The sequence below is a fragment of the Neomonachus schauinslandi genome, chromosome 5 (genome assembly GCF_002201575.2).
Source record: "Neomonachus schauinslandi chromosome 5, ASM220157v2, whole genome shotgun sequence".
NCBI classification, from domain to species: domain Eukaryota; kingdom Metazoa; phylum Chordata; class Mammalia; order Carnivora; family Phocidae; genus Neomonachus; species Neomonachus schauinslandi.
The window spans coordinates 97,317,627-97,333,841 of NC_058407.1; the positions used below are offsets into that span (position 1 = coordinate 97,317,627).

At 49.3% G+C, this 16,215-nt stretch overlaps 1 protein-coding gene across 3 annotated transcripts in view; it reads left to right on the plus strand.

Annotated features, from left to right (window-relative positions):
• ANO2 (anoctamin 2) overlaps positions 1-15,958 on the plus strand; it is a 324,700-nt gene extending 308,742 nt beyond the window's left edge. For all 3 annotated transcript variants that reach the window (XM_021690626.1, XM_044915480.1, XM_021690625.1), the window contains 4 exons: positions 54-106; positions 2,019-2,200; positions 13,000-13,105; positions 15,033-15,958. In XM_021690626.1, coding sequence (XP_021546301.1) covers positions 54-106; positions 2,019-2,200; positions 13,000-13,105; positions 15,033-15,302 — 611 coding nt within the window. In that variant the 3' untranslated portion in view covers positions 15,303-15,958. The remainder of the gene's footprint in view (positions 1-53; positions 107-2,018; positions 2,201-12,999; positions 13,106-15,032) is intronic.
• The last annotated feature ends 257 nt before the right edge of the window (positions 15,959-16,215 follow it).

Consider the following 16,215-nt stretch of genomic DNA (forward strand, 5'->3'; position numbering starts at 1 on the left):
GTCACCAGGCCAAGGGTGGGAGTGAGCCAGACGCCCTGCTTTCTGTCTTACAGGGATTTGGTTTGACATTCTCTCTGGGATCGGCAAGTTCTCCGTCATCAGCAATGTAAGTGTTCCATCTGTGACACCCTAGCTCTGTGGGAAGGGAGCTGCAGAGGGGGCCTCCAGAGGAGCTGAGGTCTTCAAAGCAGGGTACCAGCCCTTGTTACCTTCCAGCCTTTTCCTTTTGGAGCTTCGTTCAAGGCAGCGCCCTGGTTAATAGTGCATACATGCCTTCTAACTCATCGGGCCGTGGCCAGGGCTCTGTGACTTTCTTGTTAACTTCACGACACGAAAGAAAGGTAATTATCCACCGGAATGCATACCTTGGCCTTAAGAGTCAAAATCTGATCTTTCCTTGGAGCCAAGAATAATGAGGAAAGAATTCCACCTATCTATCCATCTCTTTCCTTTCTTTTTCTACTCCCGAGCTAAACAATACCTGGACCGTTGCCCGGGCCATGGTTCCTAATTATGGTTCCTCCAAGCTGTCAATGTGAAGTCATGATTATTCCCATGGACTCTGGCATGTGTAGGTTAAGACAGGATATACAAGAAGAGGGGTCCTACCTGTTGTGACCTCCTTAACTGCCTTGCCAGACATGTCCACATTTCTGAGGAAATCTTGCTGGGCCCAAGTCAATGGCAGCTTTGGCTTCTGCTTTCTGTGTGGATGGTGGCTGGGTAGGGCCTTTTGTTGGAGGAAAATCCTGCTGGCCTGGCACATACCAAGAAAGCCACCACCCATTTTCCCCCGGGAGAAAAACTTTGGTTCTGGCTGTGACTTGGTTGCCTATTAAGAACACATAAAATGACTAGAGAGGCATGAGGAGAAGCAGAGAGAATCAGCCCGCTGCATTTTGAATGCTCGGTGTAGGAAGTGCACATCTTAAGGCTGACAAATAAGGTGCAATTTGGAAACTAGATCAGTAGATATTTTAGAATTGTGTTACCTAGAAAAGAGGCCTTGCATACTAGGCACTTTCCATCATACAACAGAATGACAAGAAGTCTTACCTCCCTGGCTTTTCTAAGACTTCTTTATTTATCTGTAAGAATGGGAGAGCATAAGATTACCCTCCAAAAAGGATCATTCTGGAAATTAACTGGGAAGATGAAAGGACCTATAGCAAGTGCTCAGTAAGTTACTCATTCTCAAATATGGTTATGGCCATCCACACTCATATATACTTTTAGAAAACAATGCCTAAACTACATTTTTTTTTTTTAAAAAAAGGGCTTTAATTGTTGGTGCAGAATACAGTATAAACACCTGCCAGAAAGATTTAAGATTTTCTTTGCAGAAAGTACCTCCACATTCAAACATGCAATCATTCACTCATTGTTTGGTTTGCTCCGTAGACATTTATAGAACACTTAAATATGCCAGACAGTGCATTGGGTACGTGTGGTGGGATCAGGCAAGACCCACGCCTTCCCCCATTGTCTCTGTGTTCCTAAGTCAAATGGATGAAAGAACAACTTCCATTACATGCTGTGCTAAAAAGTGTTGAGAGACAATGGTCAAATGGAAGGAACTGTGGCACCATATCCCTGGGGTTCCTGGTTCTCTGGTGTCCCCCAGAGACAGAGGTTCATGGTCATCCAGTGTCCTTGCATATCACCTGAAAGTGGCCCTCTTATCACAATCAGTAATTTTCTCAGAAAATCTTCCACTCTGCCTTGGCTTGGCCAACACCAGTGTCAATTCAAATATCTCAGAGGTGCTCATTCCCTCCAGAACCCAACGATCCACACTGGCTTAGCATCCTTAGCAACCAGCCACTGTCTAGTGGGTTCACTTACACATACCAAAGGTGGAAAAGCTGCATGAGCTCAGAGTAAGGACTTCTCTAGCAGAGCGGTGCCTCTGGATGGGGAGCCCAAGGAGGACCAGTCTCTCAGCCAGAGGGACCCTGCCCTACCTAGACAGCATCCATCCTGACCACCCCTCAAGCACATGTGCTTCTGTACTTCAGGCTTTCGTCATTGCCATCACCTCCGACTTTATCCCCCGCCTTGTGTACCAGTATGGCTATAGTCACAATGGGACCTTGCACGGCTTTGTCAACCACACCCTCTCCTTTTTCAACGTCAGCCAGCTGAAGGAAGGAACGCAGCCAGAAAACTCACAGTTTGACCAAGAGGTTCAATTCTGCAGGTAAAGTAATTGGGAGGAGGAGGGTGGCAGCAGGTGACCAGAAGTGGTAGATCCAATTATATGGAAGATCTAGATTTGTATCACTCTCCACTCCCTCTTTCTCCTACCCTCAGCCCCCCAAATCATGATAAATCAATTTCAGTAAATCAATAAATATTTATTGAGGGCCTTTTGCCAGACACTACAGAGCAAAGAAGTATATAGCCTTGTCTTTACCACCAAGGGGTTTGTGGTCTGGTTGGAAGAATCAAGCAGAGCAGATGGGACAGAGCTGGCTATTCAGGGATTCTATCTAGTGTGGACCAGGAGCATTGTGGGTGTTCAGAGGAGAGGAAGATCGGTGGGGGCTAGAAAGGAAAGGGTAGGGTTCCTGGAGGGCCCAGGAGGAGTTGTAAGACAGAAAGAGAGAGTATGCTAGGTGGGGAGTCAGCATGGGCTAAGTCGTGGGGTGAGGATGAATTTGGGGTGTTAGGTGAACACTTAGGGGTTAGGTAATGTAGTTAGGAAGAAGAGCACTTAAAAGATAATAAAAAGGAATAATATAGAAAATACAATATATCAAGACTCCTAGGATAGAATAAGCCAAAGCATTGTTGAATTTGAATAGGTAGGACGAAGTCGATAATGGAAAATCTTGATGTATTCCAGGCATTGTAATGTGATGTGATAGGAAGTTACCTCTTTAGTACCAGGAATGATAGATAAAGTTTAGGCTTAGGACAATTAGTCTGAGAGAGAAGGATGGACTAGAATTGGGGGAACTCAGGGAGGGCAGCTGAGCTGCTGCCGTCAGTCAGCCATGAACCACGGCAGGCATAGCCCAGAGTGGTGGAAGGAATTAGGAGGAGGTGAGGAGATGAGCTATTTACTGTAATACATGACAGCATTGGTGGCAAGAGACATAGAGGGCGCCCGAACCAAGGATATCTCTCACAGTTAGGCTGAAGTCAAAGGTGGGTCCATTGACAGTGATGGGGAAGATGCTAAAAGAATCCAATTTTATGGTACATATGATGAATTTGATTTCAAGTACATCAATTAAAAAAGTGGTGAGAAAGTTTTCACCTAACTCCGAGACACAGTAAGCTGGAATTCCTGAGAGGTCCAGGTCAGAGTCGTGATTGAAAACCACCAGCACGGGGATCATGGAAGCCAAGAAACAGAAAACTCTCCACTATTAACCCAAGAAAGGCAAATAAAGAGAACAGAGGGGAATGAATTCTTTAACCGTTTTGTACCCTCGTGAGATGATAGTCCCCATGAAGGGCTTGAGCAAAGATCACACCTCATATTTAAAAAAATAGAGCAATAACTACAACAAAAACCAAAACCTAAGAAAGGTATCAAGGGCTTTTCTGGGCCATCCCCAAGCGTGTCTGACGTAAGAGCTGGTGATCCCTCCGTCAAAGAAGCCATACCCTGGGTGCATCCGTCGTGCATTCCCGCTTGGTACCTAAGGCCCGCCATTCATGCAATGGCTGCTCAGGTTCAGACTCACAGTCTGCCGCCACACAGGAGAGAAAACGAATTGGTCTTCCCAACTCAGATGACTGAGTGACGCAGCCTTACCAATGTGTGATTTAAATAGAAGGGTATTCTGGTCCTAGCCGGGATAACTGTAGGGTTCCACTCTAGCCAACCGGGAGGAGACTCAAAACCGGGGACCAGATCTAAGAACAGGTAAGTACATTCATTCACAGGTCTTGATTTATGTCAGCCTAGATGTTTCCAGTATTTGCCCATCTGAAGCTATAAAGAGTCTCACTCTGGGACTGAGGTCCTCTGCTGCTACACGATGCACTGCCCAGGGCCGCTCTGCTGTATGCCCGGCATACCAGACTGTGCTTGGTGTTACATTCTGGCCTACAGGTCCGAGAAAGACATAGTTCCACTACACAGAGACTGTCCCAGCTCGAGGCTTTTCTGGTAGCATCTAGACTGGCTCCAGCAGGGTACATGAAGTCAGTCAGCAGTTGGCACTGAAAAGTAATATTTACAAAATCATTTTTATAACCAGAAGGTATAGAAATGGTCTTGTAGAAGCTCCTCATTCTACATAAAAAGAAACCAAGGCTTAGAAAGGTGAAGAATTCTCCGAGTTACTGAGGTTTCACTGACAGATTCTGAAGTAAAACTAACATTTATCCAAGAATGCAGGCTCAACCCCCAGGCATAGCGGGAGCAACACCAGTGTGGGTTGTGTGGGGAAGCAAGGCTCATGTGTGGTTTTTTTGTTGTTGTTTGTTTGTTTTAGATTTATTTATTTATTTATTTATTTATTTATTTATTTATTTGAGAGCGAGAGAAAGAGCACAGATGGGGAAGGGCAGAAGGAAGAGGGAGAGGGAGAAACTAAGCAGACTCCGCACTGAGTATGGAGCCTGATGCCTGGCTCAGTCTCATGACACTGAGGTCATGACCTGAGCCAAAACCAAGAGTTGGACACTTAACCCACTGAACCACCCAGGTGCCCCCTGTGTGTTTCTTTCTTTCTTTTTCTTTTTTTCTTTTTAGAGGGAGAGAGAGAGCACAAGCAGGGGGAGTGGCAGGAAGAGGGAGAAGCAGGCTCCCCATTGAGGAGGGAGCCCGATGCGGGGCTCGATCCCAGGACCCTGAGATCATGACCTGAGCTGAAGGCAGATGCTTAACTGACTGAGCCACCCAGGCATCCCATTCCCCTGTGTGTGTTTCTTTAGTTGGTCTAGAAGGACTGAGGATCTGGGACCTTGCTTCTGACCATCAGATCTCCCAGAAATACTATGAATATGCTTTCCAGATATATCAGGGGCTTAACTAGCTTAAACATAAAAGGACTTTAATGGGCCCCCAAGGCAAGACTTGATTCAATCAGGTCTGCCTAAATCAGATCTTTCTCCACCTCCCTCCCAAATAACTGGAGTATGACAGCCAGCAGCTACTGGGTCCAAGTCCAAGTGGGAACATACCTCTTTCCCAGTGATCCTGCCAAAGTCTCATCGGCTAGGACCAGTATGCATGAGCTCCCAGAACCAATCACGGTAGCCTGAGGAGGAGTGGGGGGTCGGAGGTGAAATGATCTCCATCTGAGGCACAGAGTAGGAGGTAGTGCCCTCGTGAGAAGTTAAGATGAATGGCTACAACAACAAAGCCCAGCAGACCAGGTATTATTAGTACACATGGAGCAGATCAGGCTTTGTTGTAGCTGCTTTCAGAGTCACTGGACTCCCCAGCCTGCTGCAAAGCCCTGACGACTCTTCTCTTCATCGTTTCTGTGCAAGCTGATGGGATCATGGCTTATTGGTGGCCCATTCAACAACAACAACAACAACAAACAAAACAAAACAAAACAAAACCTCTTCCAGCAAAGTGGCAGAATTATTACTGGGTGCATAAGTAGGAAGTGCATTTTATATTTCTGCTAAGAAAATGTATCTGCAAGATCACACCAAAATGATTTCCGGAGCATCTGTCATGTTTTCTTACTCAGTACCAGTAACGATTATGGGTTCACTGTGCAACCATTTTTGAGACCTTATGATAAAGGCTTGTCGTTGGTGCCATAATAAGGAACAAGACACAAGGCCTCCCTCAAGAAGTCTAGATGAGGAGACGAGCAAGTAAGCAAGCAGTTAAAATCTAGCTTTAATAATTTATAATAGGGTAACTGCAAGGAGCTCTGAGAGCCCTGAAGAAGGAGGCATGCATCTAACCCAGACTAAGTATTGTGTGGAAGCTTCAAGGGAGCTAAAACCTGAAGGTCGAACGGTGCAAGGTTGGCCAGACTGATGCTCTTGGCCAGACTGATGCTCTTGTCGATGTTCCTCATTCACACAACCAAGCCAGCCTGGGAGGAATGGGAAGAGTGCTGGGGGACCGGAAAGGACCTTAAGTGGTGAAGGAGGTCTGGGGAGAACAAGGCCTTCCAGGTAGACGGGCTCCTTGGTGCTTGGTGGTGGGAGCTGGAGTGGTGGATAAACTGAGGGGCGAGGCAGGAAGAGAATACAGAAGCCAGACCAAGAAGAGCATGGTGGTCATATGGAGGTGCGTGGACTCCCTCTTAGGGCAGTGGGGAGCCACAGGGAGCAGGGATGAGATCATACTTTTCTTTGGTGTTCTCTCTGGCTGCAGTGTGAAGACCGGGGAGTACATTTGAAATAAAGAGATGCTCCATTCTACGGTGTAAGCAGGTGTCCAGACAGCAGGGTCAGCCTATTATCTAGATATCATATAGGTGTACTTTGGGGCTACCTTTTCCTAGATGGATAATAATTATTGATGGAAATCTCTGCCTCAGTGGGTCCTGCTCACTGCGTGCTGTGTGAACTTGGCTGGCTCACCAGAGTCTCAGAAAGTGGTGGCATAGCCTACTGATATTGTAAGCCAGGAATCATCAGTGGCTGTAAGAAGTAGAAATGCAGGAGAAAAAGAGAGAGAGGAGAGGGAGGGAGAGAGAGGGTGGGGAAGGGAGGGAGAGAAGGAGAGAGAGCTCTGGAGCTAGCTCCAAAGCCAGTGTTTAAAACTGCTTCCGTGGTGGGAAATGAAAAGTTTGCCCTGGTTTTCTGGCAAATAGTGTTGGGAACTCGATGACCCTTCTTATTCTTAGCTTTCAGTGACCTCTGGAGATAAATGTGGTCAAATAAAACTGAGGTCTCCGGCTCTAACCCAGCCTCGCCAGGGATAGAGGTATCTTAAAAATAGCAGTAAAAGTTAGGACAAGTCTCCAGCTGCCCATTTGAGATGCATTCCCAGCATTTTTGGAGCAATGTTTGCGTCAGTCCTTTCACTGCTCTGGCAGGGCTGCTTCATAAATAGTCCGATGACGGCGGTCTGCGGGCAGGGGCAGTGGCTATTGACAGGGCAGAAGGGCTACCATGTCCTGGAGGGCGGATGGTGGCCCAGGCTCCTGGCTCCATTGGAAGGGAGCGGAGGGGCCGGCAGGGGAGGACCTGGCCAAGGATCTGGGGCCTGGAAACTGGGGAGCCTACTTGGGCATGGTCAACCCAATGGGCCTGCTGTGGGGGTGCTGAGCATCCTTGGGTGGCGCCTGCTGGGTTTCTCCGCAGGGCCTGAGTTCTTTCATATCCCCAGGTCACATGAAGAGTCTTTGAAGAGGATAGTTCTCTTCAGTGCATGGCTGTCTCTCATCTGCTCCTCGCTGAATCCAGAGGGAGAGTCAGCTTTTCTGGGCGTCGCCTTTCCTGATCTTTATCGACCCCTGGATTAACGTGGTTCTCATTAGTTCCTAATTGCCTGTACTGTTTTCCCTTGTTAAAGGCCAATTTCAGAAGGCAGTTTGAAGTAGCTCAGATGGTATGAAAATACTGTATGTAATGGTGTTTAGCATTAATATGACATTAATTTCCATTGGGACTATTAAAACAATTTTTTTAAACATACCACTGTTTGGAGTTGAGAAATGTATTTCCTAACTGATTCATAATGTAACTAAAACCTCATTTTTGGAAAAAGCCGTCCCTGATTGTTGATGACTAACTCCTCAGTTTGTTACTTTGGCACACTTCCTGCCTACGGCGATTTTGGATGATGATGAATTGTGGCAGATGTCCCTGTCCCTGTCACTGGCCACCCCTGCAAGTGAGGATGGGAGGGGGACATCTGAGCCAGGAGTCTCTCTTTCCCCTTCACACCTCAGTGTCCCCATCTGTAAAAATGGGGACATGGAATGAATAATCTCCAAAGATTCTTTTCTGCTTCTTTCTTAAAAAATTTAATTATTTCATGATACATGTAACATACTAAAAACCCTAAACATTACGGGCAGCCTCTCTGACTCTGTCCCACGTCCACCCTACCCTCTGCCTGGTCCTAGGCACCTCCCCAACGGTACTCATGGCAAGGCATTTGTGCACGTCTTTCTCAGACTCTTCCGTGCGTTAACACCAAGTGAGCTCATAGAACCTTTAAGGGGTTTCATGGCTTTGTTTAAAATAATGAAATATATTTTGAATTAATGGGAACCTTATTTCTTTAGGTAGTGTATAAATTCAACTCCCTGTGATTCTTCATAGTGTTAGAACAATCTAGATATAATCTTGAAGTAATTTAAAGCTAAATTATAATAATGAGTTTTGTACCAGTTTCACTTACTGTTTATGAGTCTGTCTCAGTTAACACTATAATTTTGCTCCTCAAAGCTTAGTATAAAAATGTGTTTGGGTCCCCCAAATATTGCCATTAATTATATCCTTTTGGAATTATGATTTTTTTTATCATAAAAGCAATTCTGTATATATATATGTATATATACAAAAGGAAAACACTTTCTTCATAGTCCTGACCCCAGTCATTCTCTCCCGGAAGAAACCATTGTATTTATTCTCTGTGGAAGCCTCCAGAAATCACAGTCACATGCATTGTCTTACTTAATTTTCACTGTGCTTTCCTTTAACATTTGATGTACATGCACGTGCATGCATGTACACGTTCATTTATTTGTGGTTGGTGGGAGAGAGCTGGAGCACTTCTGTGTGCTCAGCATGGAGATGCATGTTTTACTAGCTCCATTTTACAGATTCGAATGCTGAGGTTCAGAGATGAGAAACAGGTTTCTCGGGGTCTTATAGCTAGTAAGTGACAGAGGCCACTCCCAGTGCACACTTGCTGTTTAGACACTCCAGTGGTTTTGTAATTGCAAACCTCTCATTATTACCAGACTCAAGGGCACTCTCAAAATTAATACTAAGGCTCAAAAGAATAAGGAGAGCTTTGGAGTGGTGAGGATGAGATCTAGGAATGGTTCCTAAAATCATACCTCTGAACTTAAATCCCAGCCAGCAGGTGCAGGAAGTGACCAGATGTGGGGGTTCACCCAGTGCTTCGCCACTCAGCGAGACTTTGGGAGAACCACACTCCCTCAACCAGGGAGAAGCATCTGGTTTTGGAAGGCCTTTGAGCTGCTGGGAATGGAGCAGAAGTTCTACCGCCCACTGGCCTGAGGCTTCCCTATTTTGTGCCATTTACCTGGACGCAGATCCTGGGAGAAGACCCTGGCAGTTGTGGTGATGGCTGACTCTTTCTGATTCATATCAGCATGAGGAGAAGCTTGGAGCATCTGTGCCCAAGAGCTCAAAAATCCCCCTGGAATGCCAGGAGGCACTGGGAGCAGGGGTATATGTGCTCTGTCCTCTTCATAGGAGAGGTGTCAGCTACCTCCAGGCAAAGGAGAAAGAATAGCTACTGTTTATTGGGCATATATCTGATAGGTCGGGTGGTGTGCCACATGCTCTTCATTGACATTTCCTCTTCATTACATCCCTGTAAGATGGAATGTTGAGGCCATTTTTTAGACCAGCACCTTGGCCATCAGAACATCGGGTAACTTTCTAGAGGACATAGAACCAAAGTGGTAGAGGTTGCATCAAGCCCTCACCTGGTGACTCCAAAGCCCATGCTTTTGCCAGTGCTGGGCACTGGGCTTAGAAGCTAAACACACCTGGCCGACAGCTCATGTGTCATGGTGGACACAATTAAGTTCATTGATCACTCGTCTTTTTTTTTTTTTTTAAGATTTTATTCATTTACTTGACAGAGAGCGAGCGAGCGAGAGAGGATGCACAAGCAGGGGGAGCAGCACAAGGAGAGGGAGAAGCAGATTCCCCACTGAGCGGGGAGCCCGACGCAGGACTCGATCCCAGGACCCTGGGATCGTGACCTGAGCCGAAGGCAGACGCTTAATTGACTGAGCCACCCAGGCACCCCGGTCACTCATCTTTTGTGGCCATTTCTAGTCTTAAAAATTATCTCTTTGTTTAAGTAGTGTCTTCTTGTTACTCAGTGAAAACATTTGCTAAGCTTGACTTCTTAGGATGACACTTGAAAAAAATGATGAAATCTGAACTTATATTGGAATGTAAACAACCAATCCTTTCCTGGTGGCAGAGGCTTGCGGGAATAATATTTTTCAAACTATGAGTCATTGTTCATGAATGGGTTAGAAAATCACCTTAGTGGGTCAGGATCAGCATTTTAAAGACGAGAATAGGATAAGACAGGAGAGAATAGAATCAAAAAATATCGGGGCATTGCACACGGCAAGGGTGTGATTTTCATTTCAGTGACATACTTACATATGCATTAATGGAAAATGATTTCTTACTACTGTAGGTCATAGTTCTTTTTAAAAGTTAGCTTCAGAAAGGGAAAGATGAACAGACGCATAATTCATTAAATTGTACATTGTTCTTTTCTATGGATAGTTCGTCCTCTAGGTCCTACCAGAGCTACCTTTAGCCCATTGGCATGGGGGTGTTTTCAAGTAAAGCTTTCTGGAAATATCTATGTTACTCTTTCCCAGATCTTTGATTCAATGGATGTGTTTGTTAAATTTTAAAAATGTTTTGGACACTCAGGGAGGGCAAAGGGACATCTCCAAAATCTGTGGTGTTAGTATCAGAGGTGGGACCAGAATTAGATTATTTATGGGTTCTTTTCAGACTGGGAAAAAAGAGGGGTGAGCAGTGGCCCCTAGAGCAAGGTCAATGAGCAGCTGTTCCTTCATTGATGGAGCTAGAACACAAGGGAAACAGACTGGTTATAGCAGGAGGGATGGGGCTGGACCTGGGGAAGGGTGTCCTCATGGTACAGAGTGGGCGGATGTGTCACACCTGTCCTCCTGAGGTCTTGAGAAGAGTAGATAAATCCCCTTGGGGGACCATGGGGTCTTTTGGGGGGCAGCTGGAGGGCAGTGAGCCTGAGCTTTTTCCCACCCCAAGGTGTCCTTCTCCATTTAGCCATGCTCTCCCTCTCTCCTGTTAGCAAGCCTAATCTGGAGCTGGCCGTGCTTCTGTCCTCAGCCTCGGATGGATATGCTGAATCCCGTCACGTTTTGCTGGGCTGCAGTTAGCTTTGCTTTTCATCCGGATGTCAAAGCAAGCCTGCAACAGCTGTGATCAGCTGTTGGAAGGGGGAGGTGGGGAAGGGACAGCTCCTGGCCTCCTGCCCAACCCTAGTCGACTGCTTCCTGTCCATGTCTGTTTGTCTCTTCCTGTTGTTGACTCTGTCGCTCTGCCTTTTTCTTTCTGTCTGTGTGCATCTCTTTTCCTCTTCCTCTTCTTTCCTTCTCTTCTTCCTGCATCTCTCTGTGGACAGTTGGAAGCCACCATGCTTTTACCCGGATCTTTTAGGGCAGCTGGCTCATTCTGGGTGGGGAAGGGACAAAAGCACCCATTTTTTGGGCGCCTGGGTGGCTCAGTCCATTAAGCATCCGACTCTTGGTTTCAGCTCAGGTGGTGATCTCAGGGTGGTGGGATCAAGCCTCACGTTGGGCTCCGCGCTCATTGGGGAGTCTCCTCGAGATTCTCTCTCTCCCTCTGCTCCTCCCCCTACTCTCTCTCTCTCAAGTAAGTAAATACATCTTAAAAATCAATCTTAAAAAACCCCAAAACACCCATTTCTGAATCCCCCACCTCAAACTGCAGCTCTTGGCGAGGTGCTTTGTGACAATAGAGGAAAGGCCTGCCTTCAGCCAGACTGGGATTCTCGCCTTGACTCTAGTTCTTGCTGGCCATGAGAGAGACCTGGGCAAGTAACTGACCTTCCCTGAGCCTCAGTGTCCCCCTATATTCATTCTGTCGGGATATCGGTGCCTGCCGGAAGATGCTGTGGAGATTGAATGGGAAAGCATCCAGAAAAGCTCCTTGCTCAGGGATTGGTGCGTATTGCATGTTCAGCGTAGGTCGTTTTCCTTGTTGGCCCCTCCTCAGACAGAGTCCCCACCCTGCCTTCCTCGGCAGCCGTGTGCCCCACTCCTTCCCCCAGGGCTCATTTTGCTTTGACTAAGCCTCAAAGATCTGTTGAATTCCATGGAGAAGACAGTTCCATGAAGGGTCATAATTCTTCTGGTACCAGCTCTTGTCACTTGTCCAGGCTTAGAAAAAACTGAGTCTGAGAAAACGAGCCTTTTTTGGGGGAGTGGCAGAGGGGGTGGGAGAGAGAGAATCTCAAGCAGGCTCCCTGCTGAGCCTGATGTGGGGCTTGATCTCAGGACCCTGAGATCATGACCTGAGCCAAAATCAAGAGTCAGATGCTTAGCTGACTGAGCCACGCAGGTGCCCCGAAAATGAGTGGTTTTTAACATGAGTCATCACAGAATGGGGGTGAAAAGGCAGCAGTGAGGAAAATCTCTCCATGGGTCTGAGAAAGAGGCCTGGGCTCATGTCAGACGCTGACATTTTGTTTCTTAAGCCACATGGACAGATCATAAATGTGGTCAGTAGAAGAGGATACTGACCAACCATCACTATTACCACCATTCCCCCAAATTCACTCAGCCTTGAGCTTGGTTTGAGTCAGCCTTCCTTGGGGTGCAAGAATGAAGCCACCTCTATGGCCATGGTCCCGAAGCAGCCAGCCAGGAAGGAAGCCTGGGGTTGTCTGCAGCCACCTGTGTCATCCCTGAGCCCAGGGGCTGCTGAGAGCTGTCCAAAGTTTCTGGGCATCTCCCTCCCCTCTTGAGCTCATGGCCAGTGGGGCCAACATGGACCACTGTGCTGGGCTCTTCTCATGATTCTTGGGCTTCTCTGGAAGAAGAATCCAGACACCAGAGGAAGCCGTGGGGGATGTTCAAGAGAGAGAGTAGGAAAAAGACATTTCCAGGCCAACACTGGGTTTTTTTTAGGACTTTGGTCCTTTTATTCCATGGACGCTTGTTGGTGGGGCTGTGAATTCCTCCTTCCCTGCCTCCTGCTATTTCCCAAGTCTGGGAGCCTGAGGCTTACCTGCTGCTCCGATCCTTGAGGATCAGAAGCACCCGCTTCCCTCCGTCTCTTCCCAGTCTTAACACCACATTTCTCTCTGGGCAGGTTTAAGGATTACCGAGAGCCGCCGTGGGCCCCGAACCCATATGAGTTTTCCAAACAGTACTGGGCCATTCTGTCTGCCCGTCTGGCTTTCGTCATCATCTTCCAGGTGAGTTGTTCAGATAAGGAATAGAATCTGGGCTGCAGGGGTAAAGACAGCCTTGTCTCCTCTCCTGCCCCTCTGCCCCATGCTTTCAGGACACTGTGACACAGGGGTCTCTGCAAGTGGAGGAGGCAGGGAGCACTCTCAAGAGGACTTCCATTAATGGATGGATTTGCAGAAAGAGAATAGAATGCAGAGTAAGGTTACAAGAAGATGTGGGGTGAGATGCAGGGTGGAGACAGAGTCCCATTTAGACCTAAGACAAGAAAGGAAGCGAGAAGAGCAGTGGGGACCAGAGTCTCAACCCTACTGCAGACAAACAGAGCCCCGCCTGGTCTCCGCAGCTCAAGAAAGGGCTCGAGTTCTGAACCATTCTTCTAGCTCTCAGCTGGCTCCCTCCTTTGTTAGCGTGCTCCGGCCCCTGAGACATCTGGTGGGGAGGGCTCCAGAGCCATCCGGCCATGCCTCCATGGATGAATAGCAAACTCGAGCCCCACGATCGCTATCTCTGACAATAGCCATAGCTCGGGTTGCATGGCCAAGATCTGCGGGTGTGCGGCCCCAGGTCCCACTAGGGGTCCTGCCGCCCTTCAAGAGGGGCTGGAGTGCGAGCCCAGATCCTTTTCTCTTCCACTCCCTCAGGCTTTTGTATTCCCTGAAGGCAGATCTCTGGGGGGCTCTAAGATATCCTGGCCCGACCCTGGCCCAGGAAGTGGAGAAGCCCATCGGCTAGTCTTTCACCTAAAGAAGACAGCCATTCTTGCTCTGGGGAGATGGGGCGATGGATTTGAAAAGCTGCTCCCCCCTGCAGGCGTCCCCTGGCTTTCCCACAGGTCACATGGAACACTTGTTATGTTAACACTGTGAAAGTTGGTTTAAGAGGAGAGTGTGGCTTGAAGCCGCTCTAGAGCATGAAAGGCACCCAGGAGCCTCTGGACGCAGCAGCTGGTCCGCTGGCCCTCCCCTGGGCCCCTAGGTGTAGGGGAGGGTCAAGGTCAAGGTGGGAATAGGTTTAGAGCCTGGAAGACAGCCGTGCCCTAGAGATCTCGTCTGGGGCTCCGTCGCTGTCCCGGATCTCAGAGTGCACGTGTGCCTGGAGGGCAGAGAATGCCCCAGCTCGGGGGGGGGGGGGGGGCGAACTGGGGGGGAACCGGGCTATGAAGGGAGCTGCCATGTACCGGGCTGAGCTGGCGCTGTTGTGAGGTATTCGCCACTTCAGTGGGAAGTGCTGCAGGAATGTTTGCAAGCGCAGGGGTGGGGCTCAGCAGGTGGAAGAAGGAAGCCAGTTACCAGCGTGCACAGAAGCTGAGAATGGAGAAGGGGCAGCTGCAGGCAGGGGCCCTAGATGGGCTGGTGTGGCCTGTTCAGCGGAATGGGAGAGAGAGCGGGATCGGGTGAGGGCGAGGTTGGCTGAGGCCAGAAGTCAGCGCAGAAACCAAAGGTCCATCTCTGACCTGGAGGACTGAGGGCGGGCTGGAAGCCAGAGAGGAGCAGCGGGCTTGGGGGGAGCTCTGGGGGGGCCAGCGGGCCCTGTGCCCACTTCCCAGGGAGCGCTGGAGCAGGGCGCCTGCGGGCTGAGAGGCCGGGCAGGAAGGACAGGAGGAGGCCAGCAACAGCCCCGCCCCGTGTGAGGCACTGACTGGTGTCATCCTCACAACAGCTCGGGGGACAGGTACTTATTTAACTGCTACACTTTCTATATGGGGATGCTGCGGGGCACCTCTGCCCGCCAGCTCGGGGCACCTGCTAGAAAGTAGCAGAACCAGAAGGGCACGGCGGTGTCCTGCTCCTGGGTCTGTGCTTGCCACCGCCCCCGCCTCGGCGCCACACCGCCCGCCCCACTCTGATGGGCAAGGGTGACCGTCGGGGGGAAGCCCTGGTGTCCCACTGGGCCGGGCCTCTCCTCTCAACCCCTCTCCCTGGCTTTTGGCAGAACCTCGTGATGTTCCTGAGTGTCCTTGTGGACTGGATGATTCCCGACATCCCCACGGACATCAGCGACCAGATCAAGAAAGAGAAGGGCTTGTTGGTGGACTTCTTCCTGAAAGAGGAGCATGAGAAACTCAAGCTGACGGACGAGCCGGCCCAGAGGAGCCTGGGAGGGGGGCGGCGCAGCACGAGCCGGGCGCCCAGCTCAGCACCCTCGGGCCGGAGCCAGCCGGGCAGCATCGCGTCCTCTGGTTCTCAGCACACAAACGTGTGAGTGAGCCAGCCCCGCTTGGGGGCCGCCGCAGCAGCCAGGGACCTCACAGAGAGCGGCTGTGCACCTGCTCGGGCCTCCTGGTCCACGTCTGCCGGGGTCCAGCCTGCCGGGGTCTTGGCAAGGTGTGCGTGTGCAGAGAGAGAGAGAGGCTAGAGCGAGCGAGAGAAGGAGCACAGGCAGGAAGAGAAATGGGGCTGCTTCTCAGAAACTTCAAGCTTAAGTTTCTTTTAGGTCCTCTTTGTATCCTTCTGGGGGCTTGGGACCCTATTTTGAGTCACTTGGTGAAAGAACTGGGCGTCTCTACCCCTGGGCTCCCAGGCACCATGAGCCTTCCCTGCATTCCCTCAGGTGTCCTCTCTCAGGTGGCCACAGGCTGGGAGAGAAGTGAGCCCCCATCCTGAGGGATCCTTCACCCCTTCCCACCATCTCCCTGAGCAGATCCCTCTGAGTCTTTGCAGCCGGGGCTGTCACAGCCCCACTGGGTGCAAATTAAGTCACAGGGCTGATTGCTGTGACCACTGGACTTAATGGTGAGTGGCAGAGGTCCAAACCTGGGCTTGTCTCCAGTTCATGTCACAGGGATGCTTTGAGCTTGTGCAACTAACCATCACTTAACGCAGGTTCAGATCTAAAGTAATAAAATAAATGGAAACTTTCTTTATAAAGATACGTCTCCTTGTCTTTTTTTTTTTTTAAGATTTTATTTATTTATTTGAGAGAGAGACAGAGACAGTAAGAGAGATCGGGAGCATGGAGGAGAGGGAGAAGCAGGCCCCCCACTGAGCAGGGAGCCCGATGTGGACTCGATCCCAGAACCCCGGGATCATGACCTGAGCCGAAAGCAGACGCTGACCCTGAGCCACCCAGGTGTCCCCGTCTCCTTGTCTTTGAGTCTCTTGCTTTCTGTCGCTTC